The 12,737-nt window shown below is 41.7% G+C and overlaps 1 protein-coding gene across 3 annotated transcripts in view; it reads right to left on the reverse strand.

Annotated features, from left to right (window-relative positions):
• Window positions 1-1,931: 1,931 nt before the first annotated feature.
• Window positions 1,932-12,737, reverse strand: part of LOC140429575 (hippocampus abundant transcript-like protein 1) — a 123,633-nt gene continuing 112,827 nt past the window's right edge. For all 3 annotated transcript variants that reach the window (XM_072516759.1, XM_072516758.1, XM_072516760.1), the window contains exons 11-12: window positions 11,247-11,392; window positions 1,932-4,882 (exon numbers count right to left, since the gene is read on the reverse strand). In XM_072516759.1, the coding sequence (XP_072372860.1) occupies window positions 4,673-4,882; window positions 11,247-11,392 (356 nt within the window). In that variant the 3' untranslated portion in view covers window positions 1,932-4,672. The remainder of the gene's footprint in view (window positions 4,883-11,246; window positions 11,393-12,737) is intronic.

Raw genomic sequence — 12,737 nt, forward strand, 5'->3', positions numbered from 1 at the left:
TGTACTCATGAATTCATCATGACAGCAGGCCATGTTTATTAGATCAGTGATAATGTGCCATCATTACATATCAGAAACAGAGGGTAATCTAGGGGATAACAAGAGTGTTGCCCTTCAGGTAAGAAATCTCAGCAAAGTACTGGAGAAATCACGGTTGACAAATTCAGAGCAGATAGGGACAACTCGTAGATGGTAGTATAATTGTATTTCCAAAAGGCATTTGATAAAGGTGCCTTACAAAAAGTCAATACCCAGGATAAGGACTTCTGGAGTTGGGGTAAATATACCAACATGGATGAAAGATTGGCTAACTAATAGGAAACAGAATCCAGATAAATGGTGATTTTCAGGTTAGCAAACTATGGTGGGGTTCCATATGGATGAGTTCTGGAATTTCTGCTCTAACTTAGATGAAGCATAATATATCTAAGTTTGCTGATGATTTAAAGCTAACTGGGAATGCAAGCTGAGGAGGACACAGGCTGCAGAGTATGGACAGTTAAGTGAGTGGACAACAAGCTGGCAGATGGCAATTAGAAAGGCAAATGTCATGCTGGTCTTTATTGAAAGGGGATTGGTGTACAAGAATAAATAAATCTTGTGGGCAGCATGGTGGCACAATGGTTAGCACTGTTGCCTCACGGCGCCAAGGACCAGAGTTCGATCGCGGCCCACTGTCCATGTGGAGTTTGCAAATTCTCCCCGTGTCTGCGTGGGTCTCATCCCCACAACCCAAAAAGATGTGCAGGGTAGGTGAATTGGCCATGCTAAATTGTCCCTTAATTGAAAAAAAAAAAAAAAATTGGATACTCTAAATTTCAAAATATAAAATCTTGTTACAATTGTAGTGTTTTAATGAGACCATACCTGGAATACCATCTTTTTGGTCTCCACATTTCAGGAACTATTTACTTGCATTGGAGGCAGTACAGGGAAGGTTAATTGCCCCATGATAAGATGTTGAGTAAATAGGTTCTATATTCTATGGGGAGTCTAGCAGTCAACTGTGCAAGATTCTAAGGGGCTTGAATGCGTAGACAAGAGTTTGTTTCCTCCCCTGCCTGGGGAATGTACAACACCAGGAACAGTCTCAGGATAGGGGGCCAATCATTTAGGACAGAGATGAGACATTTCTTCACTCAGTGTTGCGAACCTTCAATCTTGAATATACAGGAGAGGGAGAAAAGAGGGAGAAGAGAGAAAGAGAGAGAGGGGTTGATTTTTGGTCTCTTGAGGATATCGCAGAGAATATGGGGGCAGGCAAGAAAGTGCAGTTGAGCCGAAGATTAGCCACGATCATAACACCAGCCATGATTCAACAGGCTGCATGGGCTATTCTTGCTCCTATTTCTTATGCTCTTACTCCAGGCCTCAACTCCAAACACAATGCATAACCTAGCAGTGACTTTATCCACAGTATGTGCACCTAATCATGTTCCTAAAGTGGAACTAATTAGAATCACAATCACTACAGTGCAGAAGGAGGCCATTCAGCCAGTCAGGTCTGCACCAACCTCCCCCCGAAAGAGCATCCCACCCCACCCAACGTTTTGGATACGATAGGGCAATTTAGCATGGCCAATCCACCTAACTTGCACATCTTTGGACTGTGGGAGGAAACCCACACAGACACAGGGAGAATGTGCAGACTCCACACGGACAGACAGTCACCCGAGGCTGGAATTGAACCCGGGTCCCTGGCGCTGTGAGGCAGCCGTGCTAGCCACCAAAATCATCATGTGGGTGAATTCAAGTGAAACCAAAATGCCATCAACATTATTGCTGAAAGAAATGACAACGCCAGTGTGGGTTCTAGGTAATAATCCTACATAAAAATGGAGATTGTGATCCTTCAAATAGCAAAATAAAAAGCTGGCAAGTGAATTATAAATGTCACAGGTACAACAGAATACACAGTACTACATGACCAGTTTGCTGGGTTTACTTATTTTAATAAATTACTTTGAAGTTTTTTTTTTAATGTACATTTTATACAGTTCCAGATGAGGCACATTTGAAGAAAGTGGTAATATAACTAACAGGATAGGAACAATACCAGTGCCAAGATACCTTTAATCTCTGCTTTTGTGAATTTCTAGTTCAGAAAAATATATTTTATAATATATACTTTTTTTTAAAAACTGAAAATGATTTTCCTTTTTAGGAATTTTCTTCACAATATACAACACATTGCACTTGAGCACAATCTGTGTGCATACAGATCATTATCAAACTCCACAAAAAGTGACCAGAAATCAGATGAGCCACATTTTCAATTAATTTAGAAATTCTCAATTAAAAATTTAATGCAAACTTTAGTACATCTAAAAAATAATGAAGGAACCAGTTATTTTCTCTGAAATCTAAAGTTTATCTTGGACTGTAATGGATAAGAAAATCAATTGGGTAGTTGAGGTTTTGTTGTGTAAAAGACCAATATTATCAAAGTGCCAATAATGATCTAACTGGTGAATCTACCAGTGGTAAACTACAACTTGTAGTGCTCATCAGGAGCACAGTTTTATTAATGCTCAATTTTAGAAAATCACACCTCCCTCAACACAATCGTGTGATTGATGACAAATTCTTGTTCTTTGCCACTTTTCTCCACATTATTTATCCAAGTAGAAACTTTATGGTTTCCAACCAGATATAGGAATTACAGAATTTAACAGGAAACCTACTGCCAAGTAAATTATCACCTTATTTTAAGGCATAACCTATCCTCAAAATGACCATGTTTAGTGCATTTCTTTACTTAATATTTGATGGCAAAATAACTCCAGTATCAAGGAAAATTCAAAAGGATTGAGGAGGACATCCATATAGATGATATTGAAAAATTGATTCATGAAAATTTGGAGGGGGGTTGGGCTCTGAAAATTAGATTTTTCACAAATTATATCTGATTATTTAAACACAGCCACAGGGAAACCATTTTCCAAAGTTTACAAAAAAACATCTGAATGAAATGCACAAGTTATACATTTTTATAATCATATCTAACATTTATTTCTACCAAATTAAGCTTTTTTTTCTGGGATTACAAAATTATATTCAATGGAACTGTTTAATTAGTCAAGCTTACCCAAGTACACTGGGTCAAAAGGTCTTTCATGGGAATGTGCTTCTTCCATCAAAATGAACTTCTGGCAAAGCAGACGGTTCAATAATATAGAGAGATTTTAAGTGCCAAAAGAACCGCACAAAAACAGCATCCCACTGGTTCACAAGTGAACTCAACCCAGTTGGTTTATGCTCTAACGCACATAGTAGCAGAGAAGAGATCAGAATTAACAGTAGCAGGCCTACAAAGCTGCTTGCATATAGGATAAAGCTGAGGTAGCAGATTATGTGTTTGAGGCTATGCACGGTTAGCAGCTGAGGCCAAGTGCAAGGAAAGAACAGGGACATGGTTAATCTGCCAAACTGTGACAACTTTCTGCAGTTTTAGGGAAACCTTTTTGACTTTAAAAACAAAAAGCAGCTTTTCACTCCAGTACAAAAAGGTTTCTCTAAATTCCCCACAATATTTGCTTGAAACATTAAATATAAAATTCATGTCAAAAATAGTATTAGATAATCCATACATATTTGTTCTTTAAAAAACTGCAGTTACTTTCGCAGGTAAAGTTTCATCCTTACCTGAAAGTTATATGAAAAATAATCTCCTTTTAACAGATACTTCAAACCACAGCCTTCTCAAAATTAAAAAAAGAGATATGCAATAGGCCCTTGATATTTTCTTGCTTAACGAGCCTTACAAATGAAAAAAACAAGCGTTTCTTTTAATCTTAGTAGCTCAATTGCCTGGGATGTTGACACAAGAATCTACAGCTTAGTTATTACAACCGTAGCTATTGAATAACTTTTGTTTTATTCATCTACAAGCCAAAGTAGTGAATTTAATATTTCCACAATGTACTGTATTCAAATTTTGTAAGAAGGCTGAGGGAAGTTAGGGTTGTAGTTTCACAGATTGCCTTCCTTAATACTTTGCAAAGTGAAGTTACTTTGATTCTCCCTGATTTGCATAGCCATCTTCAAAAATCTATGTATACATTTCTATGCAAGTCATTTGGATCCCTTCTCTTCACTTCCCCACCTGTGGCATTCTGTGGAATTTCATGAATTCAACGGAAACAAATGCACTCTGTGAAAGTATACAGACTTGGTGGATTGGATGATTTTTCATTTTAGGGGTAATAGTATAAATTACCGCAGCCAAAGGGAACACAAACTGAAATCCAATTGGTAAAGAGTTTATTATTACAGGGGTAGTAAAAAGATCAGATCAACCTTAACAAAATTTTCCTTCCCTGTTTCAATTGGTGTACAAGTTACAACCCTGAGATGTGGCTCAATGTGTCCCTTCTCCAAAATTATCTGGGTGCTGGTCACCAGCATCCAATGGAAGTTCTTTTCATCAGGATGACACTTTGGATAGTACTTTAACTGGCAGTGCTGAATATTGGATTCAAGTAGCTTGCATTAAAAATGAAGCAATTAAAACCACATGGCTACATCCACTTCCACAGATCTCAAGGTAGCCCTTCTTCAAAATGTTTCCAATTTTCATAGGCCATTTGGTCTTTCTATGTCCCGTAGATACAGTGGAGTCAACACATTGTTCTTTATTTAGATCTGCAATTTTTCTTCAAAGCTAATATCCTCACACACTGCTGTCCTGCAGCAGTGGCTCATTGTCCTCGTCACTGCTAATGGGGGGAGTGGTGGGATTGTTGCCAAGACTGCTGCTATGCTTCCTTGCAGTACTGGCTTTACCAGGGGTGCCATGTTCAGGAATAAATAAGGCAACCATAAAAGCTACCAGGACTGTAATGGCTCCAAACAAGAAAGGTGGTCCAGGGATAATGGAATCCTGAATGAAGAAGAAAGGAATGAAGGAATCAGCAATTGCCAACAGCTATCATTTATACAGCACCTTTATAACACTGGAAAAATATTCAAACATGTTTTACTTCGAATATTGGGATGGGGGTTCAAATTTAGTCAAAAAAGCTTTAAGGAGGTGGTGGTTTTGGGGAAAAATTCTAGCAATGGACTCCAGACAGCATGGATTTGTTAAAAGAAGGTCTTGCTTCACAAAAATGATTGAATTCTTTGAGAATAAGAAGAGTTGATGAAGGTAGTGCAGTGGATGTTCATAGAATCCCTACAGTGCAGGGGGCCATTTGGCCCATCGAGTCTGCACCGATCATGCGAAGCCCAATCCCCCACCCTTTCCCCATAACCCCACCTAACCTTTTGGACACACTTGGGGGCAATTTATTATGGCACTCCACATAATCTGCACATCTTTGGGTGGTGGGAGGAAACCCACGCAGACAAGGGTATAAAGTGCAAACTCCACAGTCATCCGAGGTCGGAATCGAACCCGGGTCCCTGGCATGGTGAGGCAGTAATGCTAACCACTGTGCCACCGTGCCGTGTACATGGATTTAGTAAGGCATTTGACAAGGTCCCACATGGCAGATTGGTCAAAAAAGTAAAAGCCCATGGGATACAGGGCAATGTGGCAAACTGGATACAATTTGGCTTAGTAACAGGAAACAAAAAAAGTCATTGTCAATGGATGCCCTTGTGAATGGAAAGTGTTTCAAATGGTGTTCCACAGGGCTTGGTGTTGGGACCCTTACTGTTTGTTAGATATTAACGATTTGGACAAGAACGTGGGGGGCACAATTGGGAAATTTGCAGATAACACAAAGATTGGCCCAGTAATAATCTCTAAAACGATATAGATGGGTTGCTGGAGTTCACAATAAATGGGAATATACCAAGAGGGGTAGGTGATGTGAGAGATCTTGGCACACAAGTACACAGGTCCCTAAATGCAGCAGTTCAAGTAGACAAGGTTGTTGAGAAAGCATATGGAATGCTCTCCTCGATTGGCAGAGGCATGGAATATAAAAGTACGGATATAATGTTGGAACTGTATAAAACACTGGTGAGGCCACAACTGGAATATTGTGCGCACTTCTGGTCGCTACATTACTGGATAGATGTACTTGCTCTGTGAGTGCAGAGGCAGTTTACACAAACGTGGCCAGGGCTAGAAAAATGTAGCTACGAGGAGAGATTGGATAGGGTGGGGCCGGTTTAGCTCAGTGGGCTAGACAGCTGGCCTGGCTTGTAATGCAGAACAAGGCCTGCAGCGCGGGTTCAATTCCCGTACCGGCGTACCCGAACAGGCGCCGGAATGTGCGACTAGGGATTTTCACAGTAACTTCATACTTGTGACAATAAAAGATTATCTTCCTTGGAGGCTATGGGGTGACTTGGTTGAGGTGTACAAAATGGAGGGGAAGAAATAGAGTGGATAGGATAAAATTGTTTCCCTTGGCGGAGAATTTTAGAACCAGGGGACATAGATTCAGATACGTGGCAGAAGGAGAGGGGATAAGAGGAAGATCTTTTTTTTGCACCGAGGACAGTGAGAATCTGAAATTTGTTGCCAGAGTTGGTAGTGGAGGCAGAGGCCCTAAACTCTTTTAAAGTACCTGGATCTGCACCTTAACTGCTGCAAGCTACATGTCTATGGGCCAGGTCCAGGAAGGTGGGATTAGAAAAGGCACCTGGGTGTCCTCTGGCTGGCATGGATAGGATGGGTCGAATGGTCTCCTTCTGTGCTGTAACATTTTTATGATTCTATAACTGAAAACATGTCTGTCAGTGGTTGGGCACAAGAGTCGGGAATGCAAAGGCAGGCAGAAGTGAAAGTTTGAGGGCGACAGTTACAGAGCTGACAAAGGTTACAAAGATGGGTGGGGCTATGGAGAGATTTAGATGTAAAATTCTCATTCTTGTATTTAAGAAATTGGGGGAACAGGGTCCAATGAAGTTTAGCAAAGGCAGGGATTTCAGGTAAACGGGACTTAATGTGGGACAAGATATAGCTTTAGATGAGTTCCAACTAAAAAAAAAAGAAGAGGGTGAATAACAGAAAGCCAGCCTGTAACGTTGGAATAAGCATTAGAATAATCAAGTCCAGAACAAAAAAGTTCCAAGGATGGGGGTTTTAGTGGCAGATGGGCTGAGAAAGTATCACGTTATGCAGGTGGAGCCAGCCAGTGTTTGTGATACAGAAGATATGGGGTTTGGATAAGAGCTGAGCCAAATAGGATGCTGAGATTGTGAACAATCTGGTTTAGCCGGAGACAGTGACAGGAGTGGGAATTCGTAGATAGCAGCTGAAGTGGAATACAAAGGCTTGAGTTTTTCCAACAATCAGCTGGAGAGAATGGCAGCTCAGACAAGACTGGATGACATATAAATAAACCAGCAATATAGAAGCTCTACTGGCCTTGAGAGAGGGTGTAGAAAAGTTAATCAGGTGGCATCAGCATGCAAGTAGAGCTTGATCTCATATCTGCAATGAAATCAGCACACGGCAATATTACAATGAGGAAAAGCCAAGTCTAGAGCCTTGGGATACTCCAAAGATAATGATGGAAGGGCTGGAAGAGAAATGTTAAAAAAAGGAGGACAAGCACTCATGGAGCTAGCCAATTTTACTTCGCAGACGTTAGGTGTTATTTTCCTTTGTGGCTAGTATTGGTTAAAAGCCACAGAAGAAAATGTCTTCCTTACAAAACAGAGGACTGGGGAAAATCTTCAGTTCACTAATAAAATAACTGCCTGAGGATAGGAGAGGAGATGTGGAAGAGAGAGAGGAAAGTACATTAAAATAGGTACTCGGGTGGGCTTCATGAACTTCCTGTGCCAAGAACAAAATGCAGATTTTCACAGAACAGAATTAGTTGCATTTTTGAAGTACAAGATTTGAATAATAGGAGTAGCTTCAAAATTTCCATAAACTGGTGATAAATTAACAAACTGTCCCACCTGTATGACAGAAGTTAAATATGGCACAATGCTGAAGAAGCATCAAAAGGTTTGTGCAACATACTGAAAAATGATTAATAAAACAAAATGCAGCAAATCCATGTTCATTAGGTAAGGATTAAAGCACTTAACAGTCAAGACAAGGGCAAAGATAACGGGTAGGAATTTCCCACAGAGTGCTGGCTGAGGTGGGAAAACTGACATGAAGCTCACCATTGCAATCGACTTTTCTCTTCAGATAATAAAGCACTTGGTGCAACAAAATATGCAGCCATGGCCCACGCTGTCATGGTTCAGGGCCCTGTTTTTAAAAGGGCACTCCAAAACAAGATCTAAACCTCCACAGGCGAAGGGGGACCACCCCTACCACAGACAATGGGGACCCCCCCAATCCTCCCGCAGACAAATGAGACCACCCCCTAACCCCCCCTTCCCAAAGGAGCTTACAGAGGGTTCCCCTCATACCTATGGGCAGTGCTGGGGTACTGCCTGGGCATGTTCCCGTCCTCCCAAGGTAAAAGGTGGGACATGCTCCCGCTTTCTCTAGCGGGGAGGGTGCAGACCGTTAAGATGACGGTCCTCCCCAGATTTTGGTTTGTCTTCCAGTGCCTTCCCATTTTCATCCCCAAGTCCTTCTTTAAGCGGGTGAACAAGATCATTTCGGGATTTGTATGGGCAAATAAGACCCCATGAGTAAAGAGACTGTATGTAGAGCGCAGTCAGGGAGCGGGGGGGGGGGGGGGGGGGGGGGGGGGGGGGCTGCCGAATGTTTGCAGCTACTACTGGGCTGCTAATATAGCCATGACTAGGAAATGGGTATTGGGGGAGGGGTTGACGTGGGAGCGGTTAGAGGCGGCCTCATGCAAAGGCACCAGCTTAGGGGCACTCGTAACGGCACCTCTGCCGTTCTTGCCGGCACTAAGGATCTGGGGTCAGTGGAGAAGATACAGGGAGGTGGAAGGAGCCTCAGTTTGGACCCCAATACGCAACAATCACAGATTTGTCCCGGGCAAGATAGGCAGAGGGTTTCAAAGCTGGCATAGGGCAGGTATTAAAAGGATGGGGGACCTGTTCATAGACGGGACTTTTTCCAGCTCGAAAGCGCCGGAGGAGAAATTTAATTTGCCCTCTGGAAATGCCTTCAGATGCCTTCAGGGGCGCTCCTTTCTTAAAAAACAGGTGGTTTACATTTCCGTTGCTACCCCCGCGTAGGATACAAGATATGGTGGTCTCCGGCACCTGGGTAGGGGAGGGGAAGGTGTCGGACATCTACGAAGAACTACAGGAGGCGGAGGAAGGCCAGTGGTGAAACTTAAGGGCAAGTGGGAGGAGGAGCTAGGCGGGGAGCTGGATGCGGGCCGGTGGGCGGATGCCTTAAACAGGGTTAATTCCTCTTCATCATGTGCCAGGCTTAGCTTAATCCAGTTTAAGGTGGTCCACCGGGCACACATGACGGCAACGAGAATGAGCAAGTTCTTTGGGGTTGAGGATAGATGTGCAAGGTGTGCTTGCGGGAAGCCCAGCGAACCATGTCCATATGTTCTGGGCATGTCCGGCTCTTAAAGGATTCTGGCAGGGATTCGCTACGGCAATGTCCAAGATCCTAAACACTCGGGTGGTCCGAGTCCAGAGGTAGCGATCTTTGGTGTGTCAGACGATCTGGGAGTTCAGGAAACGAAAGAGGCCGAGGTCTTGGCCTTTGCCTCCCTGGTGGCCCAGAGACGGATCCTTTTAATGTGGAGGGACCCGAAACCCCCGACTGTGGAGACCTGGATTGGTGACATGGCTGGGTTTCTCAGTCTCAAGAAAATAAAGTTTGCGTGGAGAGGGTCCATGACAGGGTTCTGTCGGAGGTGGCAGCCGTTCCTTGACTTTCTAGGAGAGCACTAAAATGTCAGCAGCAGCAGCAATCTGGGAGGAAGTTGCGTATTCTTGATATTTTTTCTTTATATAATGTTAACGTTCACCTTGTTTTGTTAAATGTTGTTAATGGTTATGCAAAAATTGTGTTTTGATAAAAATCTGAATAAAAATAATTTAAAAAAATTTTAAAAACAAAAAAAGTTACTGGCTGGGGGTCAGGGAAAATCAGAAAGTGAGATTGTGCTGGCAAAACTCTCGTTTGCAGCTCTAACAGGATTTTGCGCCTTGGTGAACACGGGCACAAAATTCCCCCAACTTCATACTTTAAGTGTTATCAAATAATAAGTAAAAATATGCATTCATTTTAAAGGGAATTACTTGCCTGAAACCATGCAGAGGATATAAAAATGCTGCAACAAAGCATTAAATTTTAGATGTTAGAAGGACTATGAATGCAAATGTTGTTGTTTCTTTTGCATGAAGCTTTATCAATTAATTACTAGGAAGTCTGATCGTATAGCATTTTTACTTATTGATTGGAGGATTGGACATAATAACAATAATAAACATTCCAGGTCGATTTTGTGTTGACCATCTCGCTGGAGTACATTATGCTCCAATCTAGGAGCTTGGGCACAGCACCACTAATAAAAACATGGGAGCAAGTTACTTTACCATCCTGAAACTGAGATAATGCTGCATTGCAAGAGATGAGGTGGGAATATTTTTTTCAAAAAAGATCAGCACTGTGACATGTTTTAGCCTCGAAGAGATGACAAAGGGAGCGATTTAATGGCCACAGGAAGTTAGGAAGCTAGAGGCAGTTTCCCCTCGCTACAACACGCAAAGCTTTTTCCATTAAATCGTATCCAAAGACGGATTAAAAAGTGAAGTGTTGCAATTAGCTCAAGATCTTTTATTTGATGGTGCCGGGTTCGATCCCGGCCCCAGGTCACTGTCTGTGTAGAGTTTGCACATTCTCCCAGTGTCTGCATGGATCTCACCCCCACAACCCAAAAGATGTGCAGGGTAGGTAGAATGGCCACGCTAAACTGACCCTTAATTAGAAAAAAAAGAAAAGAATTGGGAACTCTAAATTTATAAAAAGAAAAAAAACGATCCGTTATTTGGTCTGTAAGCCACATGATCATTCACTGATATCATTAGGAGTCAGGCAGAAACTGACGCCATTGTTTTTGAAATTCAAATTGAAATCCAAGGTTGATTTCAATGGAATTGAAAGATAATTCATATCCAAATAACAAACTCAAAATACTATATCAGAACTCAGGATTACTGATGGTAGAACAAATTCAATGGAAACCAAGGTTTTTAAAAAAACTTCAGTTGAAGTTAAATGTGAAATATTCTACTGTATTAGCATACAATCTCCTGCTCACCCATTTTTACATTCAAATACAGGAATGATATAAACATTAGTTTGCTAAATAAGGAATTAGTAACTAAATACGGAAAAAAAAATAGTAGCTAACATATCTGGTGTCAAAATTTACCTCCATTTTGGAATTTTGTACATTGACCTTCTTGTCAGAGATTGCATCCAGCTCCACATGAAACATGTAGAAAATAAAACCATATAGAGCAGGTCCAAGGCCATTGCACAGCCCTCGGATTCCTGTGATCATTCCCTGCACAACACCTAAAGAAATCAAAATATTAAAATTATTTGAAGAGATATAGAAGCTTAACTGGCAACTTAATAATGATGTCACAACAATTTTTTTTTTTTTTTTTAAAAGAAAAAGAAAGGAAATTAGAGGGAAGAAACCCCTGGTCTTAAAAAATTCCACCTTTTATCTTTGCAATTTGGTGGCTACAGCAATAATTAAATGCAAGTTCAATTTCGGTATTACACTGGCTACCTCAATTCTTTTCAGCAATATCAAAACCCCATGAGGCATATTTCAGATAGATCGGAATTTGAGCAAGTGTTGCATTTCCAGAAACGCATTGCGTAACGGAGCTGCTACTCGGATAATTGTTGCCTTTAAGTTCCTCAGAAAGATGAGAGCAGGGGGATGAAGAAAACAGTACTTTAAAAAAAATTAAAATGATAGATAATAAAGGAGCCGAAGGGCCTGTTTCCATGCTGTAAACTTCTAGGATTCTATGGGCAACTGGGGCTAGCTTAATGGTAAAAACTGGGTGGCATGGACTGGTTGGGCCGAAGGGCCTGTTTCCATGCTGTAAACTTCTATGAGAGTTAAGGGAGGTGGTAGCATAGTGGCATTGCCATTGGACTAGTAACCCAGAGTCATGGTCTGGGGACTCAGCTTCAAATCTCACCACTGCAGATGGTGAAATTTGAATTCAATAAAATCTGGAATAAAAGTCTAATGATGGCCATGAACCATTATCAGTTGTTGTAAAAACCTATCTGGTTCGCTAATGGTGAATATTCTTATCTGATCTGGCCGACATGTGACCCCAGACTCGCGTCAAGTGGTTGACTCTTAAATGCCCTCTGTAATGGCCTAGCAAGACACTCAGTTCAAGAGCAAGGAATGGCCAACAAATCCTGGCATTTGTCAGCAATGCCCATCTCATGTATGAATTTAAAAAATCTACAACAAAATCGGTCTGCAAAAGGTATAGTGATTGGTTGGGGTGTATTTGCCACGTGCAAACCTGTGGCATCTACTGAGCAGTGCAGCTTGCAAACAGTAGCAACAGGAAGTTGGGGGGGGGGGGGGGGGGGGGGGGGGGGGGGGGGAGGGAGGCTGTTGTTAATTTTAACCGAGGGGATAACAGAAAATACACAAATAATCAAATCAGTAATTGTATAAATCAAAGGGTATTTTTATTTAAGAAAAAGGATGGGATTGCTGAAATTGTCTGCAATTCCTGTGCTGATTGGGATCTCCAGGGAGGCTGTGTGTGTAGGAAATACCTCCATTGTTCAAACACAATTTCAAGGTTTCTAAGCTTAAGAAACAGTCAGAGGCATTTCTCAGAGTGTATGTTCCAAGAAGTGGTCATCAAGC

Source organism: Scyliorhinus torazame, chromosome 9 (genome assembly GCF_047496885.1).
Source record: "Scyliorhinus torazame isolate Kashiwa2021f chromosome 9, sScyTor2.1, whole genome shotgun sequence".
Classification (NCBI taxonomy): Eukaryota; Metazoa; Chordata; class Chondrichthyes; order Carcharhiniformes; family Scyliorhinidae; genus Scyliorhinus; species Scyliorhinus torazame.